Source organism: Triticum aestivum, chromosome 5A (genome assembly GCF_018294505.1).
Source record: "Triticum aestivum cultivar Chinese Spring chromosome 5A, IWGSC CS RefSeq v2.1, whole genome shotgun sequence".
Taxonomy (NCBI): domain Eukaryota; kingdom Viridiplantae; phylum Streptophyta; class Magnoliopsida; order Poales; family Poaceae; genus Triticum; species Triticum aestivum.
In genome coordinates, this window is record NC_057806.1 from 528,605,873 (window position 1) to 528,624,905 (window position 19,033).

The following is a 19,033-nucleotide window of genomic DNA, read 5'->3' on the forward strand; positions in this document are numbered from 1 at the left end:
GTCTCTCTTTTCGTTGGGTCAGTTGCATCGCCATCTTCGTCTTCATTATCGATGTTGGCAGTCTTGACAGTATTGACATTGGATAGGAGCCATTTGAGTTGCCTATTCAACTTCTACCAACAAATGTATGGGGATGAAGTTCTTCTTCTCCAACTTCAAGTACGTGACCAAACGGGAGGGGTGGCAAAAGACGACATGGTCAATACATACAGCATATCCGCTCAAATGACGAACACATATAGGGCTCCGGCACCCACCTTTGGATCCTCCTTCTCTGGCTCGAGCAACAATATGGACGGATCCATGCGGCGCCGGAAGGCGAAAAGGGTGGGAACCAGGATGGAGGGCAGCGGCTATCGGCTGAAGAGGCTGGGATGCACGGGCTTTGGCGCGGAAACAATGCGGTTATGCGGATGTGGACAAATGTGCGAGCTCCGCGTGGGGTTTTGGGTGGGCTGGACTTGTGAGAGTCCTACGAAACAGAGGTCGGACTCATGCAAACCTTCCCAATCTTTTTATCCGATTTGCAGGTGTTTGGACACGCGGACGCGTCTACGCCACCTAAATGTTTGCAGGCGTTTTACGTTATTATAGAGATACCTAACGTACGTGTACATATGCAACGCGCATCACGCGCCCATGTACGTGCTGTACTACACGGCAGCACGTTCGGTTGACGTACCGAACGGGGGGAATATATGGAACGGATAAACGCGACGAGAAAGGGTGGCTTATCCTAACACTTTCCACGGTTTTCCGTTTTCTAAAAGGGGCTCCCACGCTCGCGCACATGCAATCCAGGTGTCCCGCTTTCCTGGCGCCGCTGGCGAGCTCCGTTTGGGCGCGTGTGTGTGATCGCACAGCAGCAAAGTTTGACAGACGCTTTCATCAAGGTCCACCCACTGACCGACCCCTCCTCTCCAATCCCATGTAAACTAAACTAAACTGGGCCTCCTTTGGTCTAGATGATAGGATTCTTATAGGATTTTTTTCTTTAAAGCCCTTTGGTTCATAGGAATGGATTCCTATTCCTACATAGAATTGGTTCCTATCCTCCATATTTCATAGGGAAATAAAAAAAAGCCTAGACTCAATAAAAAAATTTCTTTGGTGTCAACCAAATGACATCTTGTTTCCTATTCCTACTCATAAGATTTAAGATACATGTCATCTCATTTCCTACAAGATTCATTTTTTATGATAATCCTATCCTATCCAACGATCCGGTCCGGTGCGTGCCGATTGTTCCCTACTAGCTCGTCTTGATTCCTTTCCGGTTACTGTCTTGTCACCTGTCCATCCCTCTCGCACACGTACCCCCTCCTTCCCCCGGGTTTCCGTGTCTCGCCAAGTTACTTTGGCGTACGCTTATCATCGTTGACCCGTGGATAAGCTCTCGCCCTTCTTTCACACTCCATCGCTGCCTAGAATATCTACTAATTAGCTTGAGCGTGGAGATCTCTGAGCTGTTCTCTGTACCACGCAGGAGCAAACGCCAAGCAGGGGTGAAAATGAGACTACAACGGGTGGCGTCTCGGGATAGGCTGGAACCGGATTCAAACCCTTTTTTCTTCTCATGACTGGACCGAATCTTGAAAAGCTTGAGAAGAAAAAACACGAGGACTGTACGCGGGGCATGCGTCGACGTCGCGCGAACTGTTGGACGACGCGGGGCCAGCCAGCAGCAGGGTACAGAGTAGGTACGTGTACACGCGCGGTACACTGACGGATCCATCGTCCTCTTCTGGCAGTGGCATGGCACGGCAGCGAACGAGCGGCGAGGAGCCGGCCAGCAGCGCGGCGTACCGCGGCCCGCCACCGAGTGCGGCCGGAATCCGCCGCACAGGGGCCCGGCCGGGACTGTGGCTCCAACAGTGTCTGGATTTGGCGGCCTCTCGCCTTTAATCCTCTTCGTTCAGGTCTATCCGTCCGGCCCGGCCCGCCACCTTTCTCCTCCCCATTGGCCGTCGCCATCCATCCACCACCCGCCGTTGGCATTGGCCGGCCGCGCCATGCCGCCGCTACAGCGCCTGCTGCTTATCTCACAAGTATAATATCTCTGCCTGTGTAGTATCTGCTTCGGTGCTGCTACTGTGGTATGCATACATACATACAGATACAGTGCACCCGGGGGAGCTGTAAACAGTGCACACGGGCTCACATCACCTAGTCCCAGACGGACGAGGACAGCTGATGATGCTCGGCTCGTATACGCCATCCATTGGTGGGATCAAGCTCAACGGAGCTCTCAGAGCCCCCAAGGGCTGCCTCCAGATGACAGTACAGGACGGATGCATCCCGGTCCCGGAGCAGGCAGGCACTCCGTCCGGGTGACTCAAGATGATACCTTCATCTCGGATTACAGTAATACCGTATTGAAGAGTCGAGCGTCAGCCGTGTTACTATCAGTCTGTCTGGCCGAACATCCTGCATAGGCTGCTTCCCGTTGCTCTGGGAAATGGTGCTACAGACAGTAAGCTTGGGGAGAAACGGAGAATCTGGTCGTCCGCACGAAGTCTGTGTGGTCGCTCACTTGTCATGGTCAGAGCCACTGCTCACTGAAGTATGATCCATCACCTGACGGCAACTTGAGCGGACCAAAGCAGGGGCATGGAGATGGAGTGGCAGCATGCATGCCAAAGGGAAACAAAAGATGCACCACATCCAGCAAGAGGAAATAACTATACTTGCACAAAACTATGCAAGAGAGATGTATAGAAGTTATGCTTTCTATACAGTACAGTATAAGAAGCAAACTTTACGAACAAAACTGCAGAATTGCCCATACCATCATCATCAAACGTCCAGACGACTCCAGCCGCGCTGGAGAGATCCACCGGTCGTGAAGATTTGTCGTCGTCCTCGGTGTGCCCAACTGGCTGCTCACCACTATACCGTCGTAGATGGCTATGGAATCGAATTGAACACTCAAGAATCAGTTGATTATTTTTTGTAAGGTTAGTCTGATATAGGAGAAGCTTCTCAAAAGCATCCAGAATATCATCGAATGGTGATCAAGATCACATTCACGGGAACCATCCTGTGAAAATTAGGGGAAGGGAACCAATCAAGTCACTAAGAAGTTCTCGAAACTTGGTTTACTATTAAGGTTCTTCTCCTCCAGCCTTTAGTATAAAGGTGGACTACTGCCCCAAGGTAGAACAGAAGCAGAAATAATAATACCAACAGCCCGTGCTGTCAATCCACATTTGTCAAACTAGCATTGGGCTTATTCTGTGGCTCATTTTACCCAGTGACAAAAAGTATATCTCAGACAATTTAAACCACAAATTCAGCTACGGTTTAGGTGACCTACTGACAAAGACAACAAAGTATATCCCAAACAGAATTTATATCGCAAATTTAACTTCAGAAAATTGTAGAGCCATATCACACAGGAACTTCACCATGTTACCATTGGAGACAAGAAAAGGATGTTATCATTGACATTCGGAATTGATATTGAAAAGGACATATGTAATTAACTCTGTTCATAACCTACTAGTATATCTATACCAGTTCTGCGTTATGCTTGCTGATATGTCCTTGCGTAGATAAGATTTTCCAATACTTGTTGCGTGAAGACAACCGTAGTGTGTTCGTGTTTGGGAAACACTAGTTCACATAAGAAGCCAGAATTTTAAAACAAGGTGAGAAAAGGACACCGCATTAATATGTGTTTTGGCTACTGATTATTCAAAGATCACCCACCATGTTAGCAGAAAACCAGTGGCACAAAACACACAACATTATGTGTTTAACCAGAAATATGCAACTGAGACATGCAATTTAGAAAATTTTGGATGGTCAAAGCAATGACATGAATGGTAAGTTGCCAACAACATTATATCTTCAAGCCATGACATAAAAACTGGACTGAGTCGGCAGGCCCTACCTCTAAGTACATGCAATTAAATAGTTTTCAGCTATTACTGTTTTCAAATAGCCAAGATGGTGATACAAATGACAATAAGAATGCAACTTCAGAATCACAACAAGAAAATCAGAGTAAACAGTCAACATCTTGCAAATAGCAGCAAGGCCGTTGAGTTAGAACATAACAATGTCCAGAGAACATTCCGCAAAATTTTGGTGTTACAAAATCCAGCCATTATAAAGTCAATACAGGACAAGTTTTAAGTCACCAGTAAGCTATAAGGAGTGCATGAAGAATATAAAGCTGTGAATTATAGTCCCAGACTCTACTCCAATGGTATCCAGTCATGAACAACGATCAATGCAAAGCAATGCTAGATTCAACCATGACATAGTATGATACATTGACAATAATAAGAACAACACTTACTTCTGAAGATTCAGTTAAAGTAAGCTTGGAGTGCGGGGTGGTTTACCCGACCAGGACAAGCCCAGGAATGAAGCATGAACAGCCACCCACAGCACGGGCTCATATCAAACAGCCGGACGTATGGGTTCGACGAGGACAGCTGATGATTCTCGACTCATAAACACCATCCATTGGTGGGATCAAGATCAACGGAGCGCCATGCGGAGCGCTCAGAGACCCCAAGGATGACCGTACAGGACAGATGTATCCTGGAGCAGGCACACAGGGTGACTGAAGATGATACCTTCACCTCGGATTACAGTACACCCGTATTGAAGAGCCTAGGGTCAGCCGTGTTACTATCTCAGTCTGTCCAACCATCGCATAGGTTGCTTCCCGTAGCTCAGAAATGGTGCTACAGACAGTAAGCTTGGGAGAAACCGAAAATCTGGTCGTTGGCACGAAATCTGTGTGGTCGCTCACTTGTCATGGTCAGGCACTGCTCACTGATCCATGATACATCACCCAACGGCAACTTGAGCGGACCAAAGCAGGGGCATGGAGAGTGGCCGCAGGCCAAAGGGAAACAAAAGATGGACCACATCCAGCGAGAGGAGGTAACTTGCACAAAAGCATGCAAGAGAGATGCAAGTTGTGGTGCTTCTACTCCATATGATAAGGAGCAGGCTTAACGAATACAATTGCAGGAGAAGTACCTATGCAAAGCATCAGCATACGTCCAAGCAATTCCAGCCGTGTCCACAAGATCCACTGGTGGTGACAATTTGTCGCCATCATCCTCAATATGCCGAACTGACTGCTCGCCAGTACACCGTCATGGATGGCTTGGACTACTTTCCAAGGGAAAACAGAAGCAAAATAAATAATACCAAGTGGCCTCGCTGTCAATCTACATGTGTCAAGCTAGCATTGGGCTGATCTATGGTTCATTTGACCCAGTGGCAAAAGGTACATTTCAGACAATTTAAACCATAAAATTCAGCTATGGTTTAGGTGAACCAGTGGCAAAGCTAACAAAGCATGTCCCACACAGAATTTATATCGCAAATTTAACTTTAGGAAAAAAAGAGAGATGTTGTCATTAACATTTGGAATTGATATTGAAAAGGGCATATGTAATTAGCTCTCTTCGTAACCTAACTGTATATCTATACCAGTTCTGCATTATGCTTGCGAATATGTCCTTATGTAGATAAGATTTTCCAATACTTGTTGCGTAAAGCTGCTGCCTTGTGACCATGAGGTCATGGGTTCAAGTCCTGGAAACAGCCTCTTACAGAAATGTAGGGAAAGGCTGCGTACTATAGACCCAAAGTGGTCGGACCCTTCCCTGGACCCTGCGCAAGCGGGAGCTACATGCACCAGGTTGCCCTTTTTTGTTGCGTAAAGGCAACCGTAATGTGATCATGTTTGGGAAACACTAGTTTTATAAGAAATCAGAATTTTAAAACAAGGTGAGAAAAGGACATCATTGTAGGCAACATTAAGATGTGATTTGGCTACTGATTATTCAAAGATCACCCAACATGCTAGCAGAAAACCAGTGGCACAAAACACATAACATTGTGTATACTTTGCTCATGCTGTAACAATAATAACAGCGGCATAACTCTACAAAATACGCAACTGAGGCATGCAATTTTAAAACTCTGCCATGCCAGAGTGATTCAACTCATTTGGATGATTCAAAGCAATGACAAGAATGGCAAGTTGCCAAAAACATTGTATCTTCAAGTCATGACATAGAAACTTGGACAGAATCGCCAGGCCCTACCTTCTAGTATGCAACTGAAACATGCAAATTTAAAACTCTGCCATGCCAGAATGATTCAAGTCATGTGGATGATCAAAGCACTGACATAAATGGCAAGTTGCCAACATCACTGAATCTCCAAGCCATAACACCGAAACTGGAATGAATTACCCAGGCCATACCTTCTAAGTAGTAGGTACGTAATAAAATGGTGTTCAGCTATAATTGTTGTCAGTTAGTCAAGATGGGGACACTAATGACAATAAGGTTGCACCTTCAGCATCACAACATGAAAATCAAATTCAGAGTAAACAGTCAGCATCTTGCAAAGAACTAGCTATGGACAGGGGTGCATGGAAGCTTGCTATCCATGTGCCAGAGCCATGAGTTGGTCGCGAGATCTTATGGGTTTCACCTCTAGCCTACCCCAACTTGTTTGGGACTAAAGGCTTTGTTGTTGTTGTTGTTGTTGTTGTTGTTTTAACCGATCTACAGCTATTTTTGCCAGCCTAAACATTTAATTGGGCATTTTTCATGTACAAATTGATCAAAGCCCAGCATCATTACAGAAACCAGTACTCAGAAATGGGTACTCTTCAACAATCGTACAAAAAGAAAATCAAAGCTAAGCTGGCTTATTGCATACTAGTATTGTCAACAACTGTATAAATCCGTAACTATAAAATTTCATTTGCAATGATTTATTATCATCATCATCCAGATAACACGGAGACAGAAACACGATCCATTTCATCCAGAGCGACTGCGCTGTCGAAAATGGTTGTAACATGGCAATTCGATCCGATAGTACATATCCAACACAGCCTAATTTGGGAAACAACTAAGTAAAACGCATGGTCGCGCAGGCGCAGCCATGGAAGTGGAGCTAAAGGAAAACAGGTGAGAGTTGCAGTAATCGACAGGGGGTAAAGTGAAACCCTAGGTAGCCTGACGAACCGAGGGGGGGTGCTCGCTGAGCTCAGATGAGCTTGAAGGGGAGGGGCCACGGGGTGGAGCGGGGCACCTCGACGCGGTCCTTGATGCGCTCGATCTTCTTCTCCCGCTTCGGCCGCGAGTTGCCGTAGGAGCCCTTGAACCGCTTCCCGCGCTTGGTCTTCTTGTCCCCGCGCCCGCACGTCACGGCCTCCGCCTCCGCCAGGAGCGCCGGGGGGCGCGCCGGCGCCAGGCGCCGCACGAACGCAGCCGCCGCCATCCGCAGCGCCATGATTCCGCCGCCGAGCTCGATGCCTAACGCAGCGTAGCGCCGCCGCCGCCTATGGATCAACCGTCCGCGAGAGGGGAAGGGGAGAGAGGTGGTGAGAACTGGAGAAGTGAGAGGAAGGGTTCCAAGGCCCACGAGAGACGGAGAGAGTTAACCAAAGCCCAGATGTTTCTTCTAGGCCCAACGAAACTGAAAAGAAGCCCACAGGAAAAGTCTGCTTCCGCTCCGATCGGATGCCGCGCCGTAGGGGAAAACAACCCCCGCCGCGCCGCCGCATGCCGTCCGTGTGGCCGCTCCGCCGCCCGAAAAACCGCCGCGCCGCGCCGTCGTACAAGCCTCCACCCGTTCTACACGCCGCGTCGCGGGAGCCGGAGGTTTGCCAGAAAGCCCAGAACCCTAAACCTAATTTCGGGTTATGAACTTCTTTTCCAAGTTATTTTTTTTGCGAATGAACTTCTTTTCTAAGTTGAATGTTTACGATTTGTGGAAGGTTTTGAAAGCTGATAAAACTGTTCTACATATTATGCTCTTTCTATGATACTCCCTTCGTCCCAAAATAAGTGACTCAACTTTGTAATAACTGACTCAACGGAGGGAGTATTCACTAAGTTTGTACTTAACCAATGAGAGAAAATGTCGATGTCCAAAATTTATGAGTGAAAGCAATGTAAGGAACAGACACTAGAAACTGCCAAACTGGTTTCAGCAATTCTTGGTAGAGTACAGCACCAACCAGTTAGCTGTATAGAGGACAAGAGGAAAGGGAATGACAGGTGCACTACCCGTCACAACCCATATTGCGGTCAAGTACGCCTCGCAGGCTCGCAGCATCCAGCATAGACTGTACATTTACGACAAGCTATAAGCTTGAAGTGGTCATATTAGTTACGATGATTACAGCGAAACCGCGAGCCAGTGCAGTCCTTCTGTTGGCACAATATATAGATGCATACACTGATCAGGTAAATAGATCATACAGTTAAGTGCAAAATCATTAGCATGCATCCCTTTGTCTAGTTGGTTCAGCTTCCATAAGCCCCCCTCAGAAAATTTAGTCACCTGCATAAGTCAGCAAAGCATTTGTACTGGACCAAATCTGGAGCCGATGTGAATTCCTCTCCCGGCGAGCAGCTTGCTGCGCTATGTATCCGTCTACCTCCATGTCATGGTAATCAAGTCATCAACTCGTCTCACAGACCAGGATTAGGCTCCACCCCAGCTGAAAGATCTCCCAGACCGTAGATTCAGCGAGAAGCTCAACCCAAACATCTCCTTGATGGCCTGTCCCCGCTCCAGATGTTGGACCATTTCCGAAACGAGCTCGGCGCTCTCCCTCACATGCTCCATGTCAGTCTGTGTCCAGATGAGGCGCGATAGCTGCAGCCTTCGTTGCTTAGAGCTCCGGTCAATCCCCCACTTGCTGTAGAGGCTCTCCTTTTCAGCGCCGCTAAGCTTCCTCACCATGTGCCTGTACAACATGTCCCTCTCATTCCGAAGACTCTTTAAACTGCAACAATAACAAGAATCAATTTGTGCAATTCATTATGATTGGTTTTATGGATAAGCTGAAGGTGTGTTCGTTATCATCATATGATAAGTACCTTGATGCAACAGTGGCATTCGGCTCACCATCAGCAATGGAAGAACTCTTGATGAAGGACAGTCGCCTGTGCTCTACCTCCATGTAGATGTGATCCGTGTGGTCTCCATTGAAGAGGAGGAAGAAGTAAGTCCTGTGCACTATGGAGATATGACACTCATGCCACAGCTCGATGATCTCTTGCTGCTTCTTTGGAAAATCAAAGGACCACCGTGAAGGAGACTCGAAGGTGGTGCTCGTTGACGAATCTGTGCCAGCTTGCGCCCTGTTTTCCTGTGGCTGGGATGCATCGTTCTGCTCAGTTTGCTGCTTCACTTCAGTCACGCGGCTTGTGTCATCGGCAGCACTTTCTTCTTCAGCATTACCTGTGCTGTTGTCGGTGATGGCGTCCGAGGCAACTTTTTCAGGAAACAGGTTCCTCCTTACCTTCTCTGGCCTTCTCGGAGGAAACTTGAAATTTTCACTTGGGGGTGTTGTCATGTTCATACTTGTTGAATCATCAAACCAGCTGTTTGGAATTACCATGAAGCTTGCTTTGCAACTGCTGCTCCTTGCTAGTACAGTGTCCCTGGAGCTTACCACACACCTCTTCAGGGCCAATGGTTCCTCATCAACGTTAGGTTTTTCAATTTCAAAAGACGGGTCAGAATCGCATGCATATAGCTCGATGGCATTTTCTGCTGTCTTTGTGATGCTTTCATCACGTTTCTCTTCATCAGTACAATCTTCAGCTTGATCCATCATCGGTCTTCTCTCCTTTTCAGGCGTTTCTGGTTTCTGTGCATGAAAGGATTCTTGGCTTATCCTTTCTCTGAGCCCATTAGTTTCAACGCATTGTACTTCCTTGCAGTGCTCATCTGAGACATCTGGCACATCTGGGTAGGCCACCAAGTTTTCTTGGCATTCATCTATGCTGTCGAAAACATGGTTACTGGGTCGGCGTGGAAAGAGCCCTGGCTGTGCATCTATTAATAGATCTTGATCGACTAGGTCATAAGTATCTGAACATGAAAGTGCATCTTCAGACATATTACGTGGTAGGGATTCTGAAGATCGACTATGTGCATCCTGTCAGAGTTAGGTTACCCGGTTTGGTATTACAGGCACAAGTAAAAAAATTAGATAAGAAAAATGACAGTTATACATGAGAGAGCAAGTACCCATCGCCTTGCTTTAAGACAATTCAGATGATCATCACTTGCAACTTTGCGGAAATTCTCAAGTTCTGATTGAACCGTGTCTTTTTCCTCCATCAATTCCTTCAGCTGTTCTTCCAGCTGGAAATCCATAACATTATGTATTTTTAAAACAAGGTGATTATTGTGAATGTAGCTAGCTACCATGAATGTGAAGATTATTAGAAAGTGATTTACTAAGACTAACCAAACCTTTTTAATCTGTTCATCCTTCTCCTTCAGAACCTCAGCATGAGTTGACAAGGAGGCTGATCCAGGAAACTTGAGCTCATTCTCCAACCTCGTAAGCTCTCTCTGAAGATGCTTCACTAATGCCTTGTCGGACATTACGACATTTACTTGTGCATTGGTGACTACATTTTTTGCACAGTTTGCAAACAAGAGTGTGTTCCTCGACTGCTCGACGTGGCAGTGCGCCGGGCTCATCGTGCAGATGATGGCTGTCCTCGCGTTGCCTCCCAAAGACGATTGCAGTATGCGAGTGAGCTTGGAGTCTCTGTAGGGGATATGGCCGTTTCTTCCACCGCTGCATCAGAAGCCAACTATTTCGTCAGAGCTTGGGCTTGTACTTCAAGAAGTATGACTTGAAATTCAACAAACCTGAGCTGGCGAATGACCTTTCCCAGTGTAAGAAGACTCTTATTGATATGGCTGCCCTCCTTTAGCCTCATACCGCTCGCCGCTGTCTGTGATGCACGTTCACTTCCTGCCAGATCGACGAAATTCTGCGCAGAAGGAGAAGCCCAGAGGCCATGCATGGAACTGTAGTATCGTCGAAAGAATCTAAAACACAGGAAGAAATTAAGGTGTTCACTTCATACCACGCAAGCCTGAAGGGTGCTGGAGTTGCCTTTCCCCAGGAACTGCTTGGCCGAGCTCTCAACCGTCTGCAGTTTACACAGGAGGCTAAGAACACAAGCAAATTTTCGCAGAACATGAATGACTACCGATCGCTGTTCAGTGTGATAAGGCCATAAGGGCACCTACCAGCCTGAGTATTTGGTGAGACCTGGAACTCGTTTCGTTCAAGGCAGTCTCCCCGATCTGTCTTTGAGCTGTGGCACAACACAAATGAGTGAGCAAAGCAGTAATGAACCAGTTGAGCCGCCTGCGCATATGCTATTTCCATTTTCGGTGATTCAGTGAAAGAAAGAAAAAAGGATTCAGCTCCACACCTTCACACACAGCAAGGAGCTCCAGGAGATGGCCTTTGTCCCTCAGAGTCTCCTCGGTGAGTTTTTCCACCACAGTTCCTTTCTGCTTGAACAATTCAAGCACAGTTGCACCAACCATGAGTAGGATGAACTCTGAATCTGATAGAAAAGAATTTTGTTGAATGACTTTCAGCTAGAAAGCAGTTTTATCTCACCTCCGGATCGTCGAGGAGCCGGAGAGGGGTGGCGTCGGAGCTGAGGAGGTCGATGACGGCCTCGTTGTATATCTCCATGGCCGAGAACTTGAGGATGAACTCCCTGTCGGGATGCTGAATTGAAGACCCGAAACAGAGCACGGGTTAAGCGCAGGCAAAGCAGACCAAGAGCAGCAGAGCCATGCAGACAATGCACCTGGTCTATGTAGGCGTAGATTTCGGCCATGCTGTGCTCCGTGATGCCGACCATGGTGTACGTCTTGCCGCTGCTCGTCTGCCCGTAGGCGAATATGCTCGCTGCAGAGCAAAGCAAAGAGCATGCAAGCAGGCAGAAAGTACACATCAAACCATTTTACAGCATTGGATTGGATGTGTGGATGGATGCTTTGGCACGTACAGTTGATGCCGCTGAGCACGGAGAGGGCGACCTCCTTGGCCCCTTCGTCGTACACCTGCCTGGTGCTGCACTCGGGGTCGAACACCCGGTCTGGAAGACGTACGGTCGATTGGGAAATGAACATTGTCTGCCATGGCAGATCAATTGAGATGCATGGAGTTAAGCAGGAGGAGGGCGCATGTTACCGTAGGTGTAGCTGGCCGGGAACATGGCGCGCTCGGGGATGGTGCCGAGGAACTTGAGCGTGGCGGGGCCGGCGCACTCCCATTCCGTGCCGTCGCCGCGCTCCGCCTCCCGGGCGTTCGCCGGCCGCAGCCGCACCGACACCAGGATCCGCTCCTGCTGCTGCTCCTCCCCGCCCGCCATCTCCGCCCCCTCCCTGGAACGGACGGCACACCAGAAATCAGCGTGCTGTATGTATGAAGCGAGGAGCGCACGGTGGCTAGCGCTCGCGTGGTCACCGCGCGCGCACGTAGTGCCCGTGTCGCGTCGAGCTACCCGGGCAGGACGGACGCAGAGCGCGCGCGCGAAAGCCAAAAGCGCGAGGTCACGGGCGGACGCCGGCGGTGCGAGGCGACGCGAGGTCGGCGAGCGGTCGACGTCGGCCACGCGCGCGCGGCCTAGCTTCTTCTCTCGGTGGAGCTTGGCACGTACTAGGTGCGTACGAAGCGAGCTCGGGGAGGGGCCGAAAGCGGCGCGCCAGCGGGCGGTGCCGAATGGATGCTGCGCCCTTTGTTTCTTGCCATGTTTGAACGGACGTGACGTTTCCTGGCCACTGACGGCGACGAACGGACCAAGACTAAGGTGGACGCATGTATGCGCCGCGACAAAAAATGCGGGCAAAAATCATCTGGAAGAGACGAGGCAACCAATTCACAGCGGAGGTGGAAGAGGTCGGTGGGTGAATTCATTGGTTACCTGCGGGAGGAATGGCCGCCCTCTTGCTCTCTCTGGCGGCACAATGCGAGAGGGAAACGGCAAGGCCGGCGGCCGCCGGCGAGGTGCTCCCGGGCTATCTCTCCGCGTGCACGTAGGTAATTTAGCTACCTCCTCCCCTCCTTGGCGAGGCGAGGAGAAAGAGGAAGGAGGAGGGAAGGGGAGGGGAGGGGCGCGGAAACAAGAGGGGGTGATTCTCGGAGCTGGCTCGGACGCCGCGCCGGCCAACCAACCGTTGCGAGGTACTACTCCCTCACGAGGGACCCCGCGTGTCCGCCATGTGAACGAAGGTGGCTAGCTAAACCGACGTACTCACGTAGTACGTGCCGCGAATCTATGGCATTCACCCCCTGTCTGCCGGACAAGGAAAGGAAAAGGAAAACGCGGCCGCCTAAAAATAACCGACCGTTCGGCCGTGCGGTAACGCGCACCTTTGCTGCTGCTAGTGGTGTAGGAGTACTAGCGGTAGCCATGCATCTGTGCTGCATCATGTGTCCGCGTCGGGTAAAATTGAATGGGAAACAGTGGCTCATGTGTCCGCTCGTGCTCATGGTGCCCCATGCGTACGATGGACTTGGCGACGGCGAGTGGCACGGGAGCAGCTTTAATGCATGCTCCCTGTTCCTGCATGCCCGGCCCCGTGCGCATGCACGGTACGCCTCCTGCGGCCGGCCGCGGCTGCTCTTGTCCGTGGGGAGCTTTACTGCCACTGCATGGCTTCAGGGTAGCGTCCATGTACACTGCACGGCGCAGAGGTTGGTAGTGAAGACGAACGGCAGGCAGACAGGGACGTGTGGACGCCCGTACGTACAATGCGAAGGTGGAATGTCGAGGTGTTTTCCTCCGCCGGTTTTTCGTGTCAGCTTCAAGAGGTTGTTGACACGCAGCGAGAGAGGCGTCAGCGTCACTCTTCACCCTCGTGGTCCTGTACGTTCCGTCGCAAACCGATCGGTCGAGACAAAATCCGCAAATCTGCCCACACGCGCACCTGACAATCCACGCATTTTTTGCCTTCGGTCTGGTTGCCAGCCTCTCTCTTGCTCGCTTCGGGATCAGGGACTCGTGTGCGTGTATGGAGTGCGCCGGCCTTGACAGCACAATAAGCTCCTTTTGGTTCATAGGATAAGATTATCGTAGAAATAGAAATTTTCTAGGAAATGAGATGACATGTATCTCAAATCCTATGAGTAGGAATAGGAAACGAGATGTTATTTGGTTGACATCAAAGAAATTTTTTCATTGAGTCTAGGCTCATTTTTATTTTCCTATGAAATGTGGAGGATAGGAACCAATCCTATGTAGGAATAGGAATCCATTCCTATGAAACAAATGACTCTAAAGAAAAAAATCCTATAAAAATCCTATCCTCTAGAATTCCTATGAAATTCCTCCAAACCAAAGGAAGCCTAAGTTCGGTCTACTGAACCATGAAACGGGTAGAAAGCGCTAAAGCATTTGATTGATTCAGTGGGCCTGGCAATTCCTTAATTCCTCCTTCTAGAGATCTTGCGCAAAATGGGCTTTGGTCCAAGGTGGTGTTCCTGGATCGGTTCGCTTCTTGCCATAGCGCCCAGCAAGATACTTCAAAGAAAGAAGTTCATTTTTCACCCTCAAATGTGCCTCGGTGGACAAATACCCGCTCTGAAGTCTATTTTGGTACAGTTTTAACTCTGAAATTAACAAAATTGAATAAATATGATCCTAGAGCGGTTTTATTATTATTTTGGTGGTTTTGGGAGAAGACGTCATCTTCTTCCTCTCTCCCTCTCTCCTCTGTGTCGTTCATCGACCTCCATGGCCGTCGATGCTCCCCACCTAGGTGCTACAAAGTCACCCCACATGCCCCAGCCCCTCCTTCGCCTTCCCCCCACCCTCTCGCGACGGGAATCCCGCGCCCCACACGCGCATGTGCTGCAATCAGCGTCGCCGCCGTTGCCGCCCACGCGGCCACCGGCCACCTTGAGCCACAACGCCATGTCAAGCGTCTCAGCCACGCCTCCCTCGCCTACTCTGCCATCGTAATTTGTGTCAGTCGCCCCTGAATTATAGCGGGGACGTTGTCGTGGATTTGTCACGGCAGATGTCCTAGCGAAAGGACTTAGTCGTGGAGCCATCGCTACGAGTTTACTTGAAGGGGTTAAAGCGGACACAAAGACACGAGGGGTTTATACTAGTTCGGCCCCTTCAATGAAGGTAAAAGCCTACGTCTAGTTGTGATGGAATTGATGTGGTCTCGATGGCTAGGGAGCAAACAAGCTTCGCCTAGGCTCGAGTTGTGGTTGTCTGTCCTGAACCGCCACCGGGTCGTCCCCTTATATACACGGGTGACGCCCGTCGGTCCATAGAGTCCTAACCGGTTCATACTCGTATTCCGGTTGGTATCTCTCTATTCCTTACTTACAATACAAGTCATACATCAGGCCGGTTTACGGCTACATGTTCTAACCGACTACAGGCCTTGGGCCTTCATCTGTTTATACCACTAATGAAGTTAACCCGGCCCAAGTAGGCCGGTTTACGCCTAGTGGTAATATCCCCAACATTAGGCCCCAGATTGATTTGAACTGGTTCATGTCAATCCTTCACACCATCTTGCGTCTTGGATATCTTCTGTTAATTGGCAAATCTCCATGTCGTCATCATTTTCGGTTGCTGTAAACCGGCATGACGTCATCAGTTTTGGTTACTGTAAACCGGCATGACGTCATTATGAAATTCATAACGCCCTCTTAATGACAGCTCCTGGATTCGCGCGTTTTGACCTAGCTCGGTTGCCTTATAAATAAGACCGAAGGGTCATTTCCTTTCTCTTCCCCTTCGTCCCTTCTTCTTCTTCTTCCTCACATCGCCGACTTTGGAGCTCCGCCACCACCGTCGACCTCTGCCTCGTCTCGGGCCGCTGCATCAACCTGAACGTACCAGAGTGTTGCGGCGTCTTTCCGCATCTTCTCTGTTCCCGGTAAGTTCTCTCTCCTCTTCTTAACCTAGATCCGTTCTTAGGGTTCCGTGTTCATGCTGTGTTCATCACGCGCTCATATCTGTTCTCTGATCTTGAATGAATCCGCGAACTCTTGCTGTGTTCAGTAGCGATCCCTAAGCATCCGCTTGCAATTTTTCATCTAATCCCATAGATCTCCCGCACATATCCGCTCAATGGTTCACTTCTGTTTCCGCCTTATTCTTCGAAATATTTCCTGTTTTTGTGAGCTTGCTGTAGATCCGCGGCTGTAACTCAATTTTGTGAAACTTGTTTCTGCATACACAATTATCCATAGCTTCAATTGCTTCCGACGCCTAGATCAGGCGGTTTAACTTTACCATAGAAAAAACTGCTAAACCGGTATCTATCATTAGTCCCCTGGTTGAACCGCCAGAACCCATTTGACGCCGCATTGTAGAAAACCGGTTTATAGGTACGGCCGCCGGTTTATCGTAGTTAGATTAACACCCTTTTTTTTATCCGGCATGTCCTTGAACTGGATTACCTATTTCTTGTAGATCTCGTCATGGCAAAACAAGTGTATGAGTGCAACTGGGTTCCCTCTCGCGTCACAGAATCACAGTTGGACGATCTAGTCCTGATCGGCGCTTTGGATAGTAAAGATACGATCCACTGGAGGGTTCCTGGAGATGAATGTCCTCCTACGCCCCAGGAAGGAGAGGTCGTGGTCTTCGCAGATCATATGGCCCGGGGCTTCAAACCGCCCGGCTCTAAGTTTTATCGGGATGTGTTAGCCAACTTTCAACTCCGTACACAGGATATTGGCCCCAACTCCGTCACCAATCTATGTCACTTTCAAGTACTTTCTGAGGCATACCTTCAAGAGGAGCCTTCAGTCGAGTTATTTAGAGATCTCTTTCATCTGAACCGCCGTACTGAATTCACTGACGGCCCTAATACCGAACTGGGCGGTATGGCCATTCAGAAAAGGAAAGAAATCACCTATCCCCACGTCAAACTCCATACTCACCCCAAGGAGTGGAACGCAACTTGGTTTTATTGCAAGGATACCTCCCCTGACAATGAAAATCCCTTGCCTGGCTTCCGTCTGGAACGGCTCAGCAACACTCACCCTTTTCCACAAAGGCTAAGCGCCAAGGAGAGAATTAAATATGCTCCTCAACTGTCCAAGCTCCGGGCCTTCATGGCCAATGGTTTAACAGGAATAGACCTTGCACGCTGCTGGATATCATGGAGCATTTTGCCTCTAAGCCGGCGCCCCAATTTGATGTGCAAGTATACTGATAGTGTCGATGACCCACTCCGACACACTAAAATCCAACTCCCTGATGACGAAGTCACAAAATCTGTGAAAAAGATGCTGAATGAACCGGAGCACCTCTGTGCTCAAACCGGTCTGCCTCCTTACTGCACCACCAACAAACCGCCAGCGGTAATATTTTAATTGCTCTATTGTTGAACCGGTTACTTTTTTTATATGTTTAACATTTAATTACTGCTAATCCAGGGCGATAATCCATTTTGGAGCAAGAAACTTCCTCAAGACAAAACGGAGAAGGCAGGACGGCCAACCCGACCCAAGACCAAGGTTATCAAGAAACCAGCTCATAAGAGAAAAACCACCGCTTCATCTGACCCAGCCGTTGATGATGATGTGGGTAATCCGGATCTTGAGGTAGAACTTGATTCACTTGGCTTGCTTTTTACATGCCTTATTGATGATAATGCTTGTCAGGATGACGCTGAAGCCAGCAATGCGGGTTTCGTTGAGGTAACCATTCTCTCTTCCGATTCAGAAATCTTGCCTTTGCCAAAATTTCGCCGGGCAAACCGGAAAGTTAAATTTTCTCATCCTCTTGCTTATCTGGATTCCCAATTTCTTATGAAGACCCAGCAACACGAAGCTCGCCGCACAACCCGGCACAGTGGCCAGGTAGTTACCTCTGCCGGTTTACCAAACAGTCCGGTTCGAAAACGCCGCTCCGAGGTCTCCGACCTTTTTATTGATTTAAATCGTAAAGCGGGTTTCTTCCGTCAACCTCTTAATCCATCCGACTCCGATTATCAGGTCACTTCTCATTCATCGTCTGGTGAATCGTCAGCCACTCAGCTACCACCTTTGAAAACAGTTGCTGGGTAAGTTAAACTGAACATATGCTTCCAGTATACCGCATAATGGCTTATGCTTTTCCTTGACTTTTTGTTTTTCTTTCAGGGCTAAACCGAAGCCAAGCAAGAAGGCCCGCCTGGATAAAGCGGCTGAAGAAGATGTAGCCCCAGAACATGACCAAGCGCCGGATCGTGAAATGTTTACTTCTGAAGATATCCCCAATGATCCTCCTTTGCAAGACGACGTTATTCCCGAAGAAGGGCTTGTTAATACTCCAGCCTCTACCGATCCGCGTGCCAGCTCCATCCGGATTGAGAAATCCCACACTCCTGCTGACCAAATGGCCGCACCAACACAAACTGGCGAGTCCAAAGATGATGATGTTGTGATTACCGGTGTGGGCCGCTCTGAACCCGGGAATCCTGTCACCCTTACCAAGCATACCATCAAAGAAGATTTTTCCGCTTTGAACAAAGGAAAATGGGATGTTGAACTAGAGACATATGCTGCTCTGAGTGCCCAAGATCTTTACTCCGGCTATTTAAACCGGTTTTACACTAGCCGTGACTGTGAAGCTGGCCTGGTCAAAATGATGAAGGATAAATTTGAGGTAACTTACTTCTTTCCTTGCTGATATTACCTCCATCCGTCTAGCCCCCAAGGGCCGGTTTGTAACGTTGGTCAAACCGGGACTTGATCCTGAACATTCTTGAAACCGATCGGTATAGCCCGCAAGAACCGGTCTAACTCAGCATAAATAAACCGGGGCTCCAATAGAGAACTGTCCTTAGAACATAACTTGATCAAATAGCCATTAGCCCTCAAGTGCCAAGCTGAATACTTGTATTGAGCTTGGGACTTTGTAATCGAGTAATATATAAAAAATTGAAGGTGCATTAGCCCCCAAGTGTCAGGCATATAACTTTGTTATGTGGTTGATACTTCAACTCCTTGGATTGCCTGTGCAAAGCTTAAACGCCGTCTGTGTGCAGGCTGAGGTGAAAATCAAGGAGGACCGAGTTGCCGATTTGCAGGAGGCCTTGAAGACCCAGCAGGCTGAAACAGATAAGGCAAAGCAAGAATTAACCAGCGCTTTGAGCACTGCTGAATGGCTGAAAGAAGGCTTCAAGAAAGAGCGGGCTGACTGGGCCACTGAGAAGGCCGGTTTAACCAAAAGAGCGG

At 48.9% G+C, this 19,033-nt stretch overlaps 2 protein-coding genes across 2 annotated transcripts; both read right to left on the reverse strand.

Moving 5' to 3' along the window:
• Positions 1-6,725: 6,725 nt before the first annotated feature.
• LOC123104511 (30S ribosomal protein S31, mitochondrial) lies at positions 6,726-7,409 on the reverse strand. Its single transcript, XM_044526377.1, has one exon. It carries the CDS (start codon positions 7,282-7,284, stop codon positions 7,039-7,041), a length of 246 nt encoding a protein of 81 aa, XP_044382312.1. The 5' UTR covers positions 7,285-7,409; the 3' UTR covers positions 6,726-7,038.
• Positions 7,410-7,707: 298 nt separating this feature from the next.
• Positions 7,708-13,118, reverse strand: LOC123104510 (kinesin-like protein KIN-7J). Its single transcript, XM_044526376.1, has 13 exons — positions 12,762-13,118; positions 12,029-12,222; positions 11,844-11,933; positions 11,643-11,743; positions 11,447-11,560; positions 11,253-11,334; positions 11,065-11,132; positions 10,899-10,964; positions 10,678-10,802; positions 10,270-10,603; positions 10,042-10,158; positions 8,883-9,949; positions 7,708-8,788 (listed from the first exon to the last, which is right to left on the reverse strand). Exons 2-13 carry the CDS (start codon positions 12,207-12,209, stop codon positions 8,485-8,487), a joined length of 2,649 nt encoding a protein of 882 aa, XP_044382311.1. The 5' UTR covers positions 12,210-12,222; positions 12,762-13,118; the 3' UTR covers positions 7,708-8,484.
• Between the last annotated feature and the right edge of the window lie 5,915 nt (positions 13,119-19,033).

Excerpts from the sequence above, each read along its gene's own strand:
- LOC123104511 (XM_044526377.1), bottom strand. The coding sequence starts at position 7,284 with ATGGCGCTGCGGATGGCGGCGGCTGCGTTCGTGCGGCGCCTGGCGCCG.
- LOC123104510 (XM_044526376.1), bottom strand. The coding sequence starts at position 12,209 with ATGGCGGGCGGGGAGGAGCAGCAGCAGGAGCGGATCCTGGTGTCGGTG. Across the intron at positions 11,561-11,642 it reads TCTACGCCTACATAGACCAG|CATCCCGACAGGGAGTTCAT; the intron begins GTGCATTGTCTG and ends TCTTCAATTCAG. Across the intron at positions 9,950-10,041 it reads GTCTTAAAGCAAGGCGATGG|GATGCACATAGTCGATCTTC; the intron begins GTACTTGCTCTC and ends TAACTCTGACAG.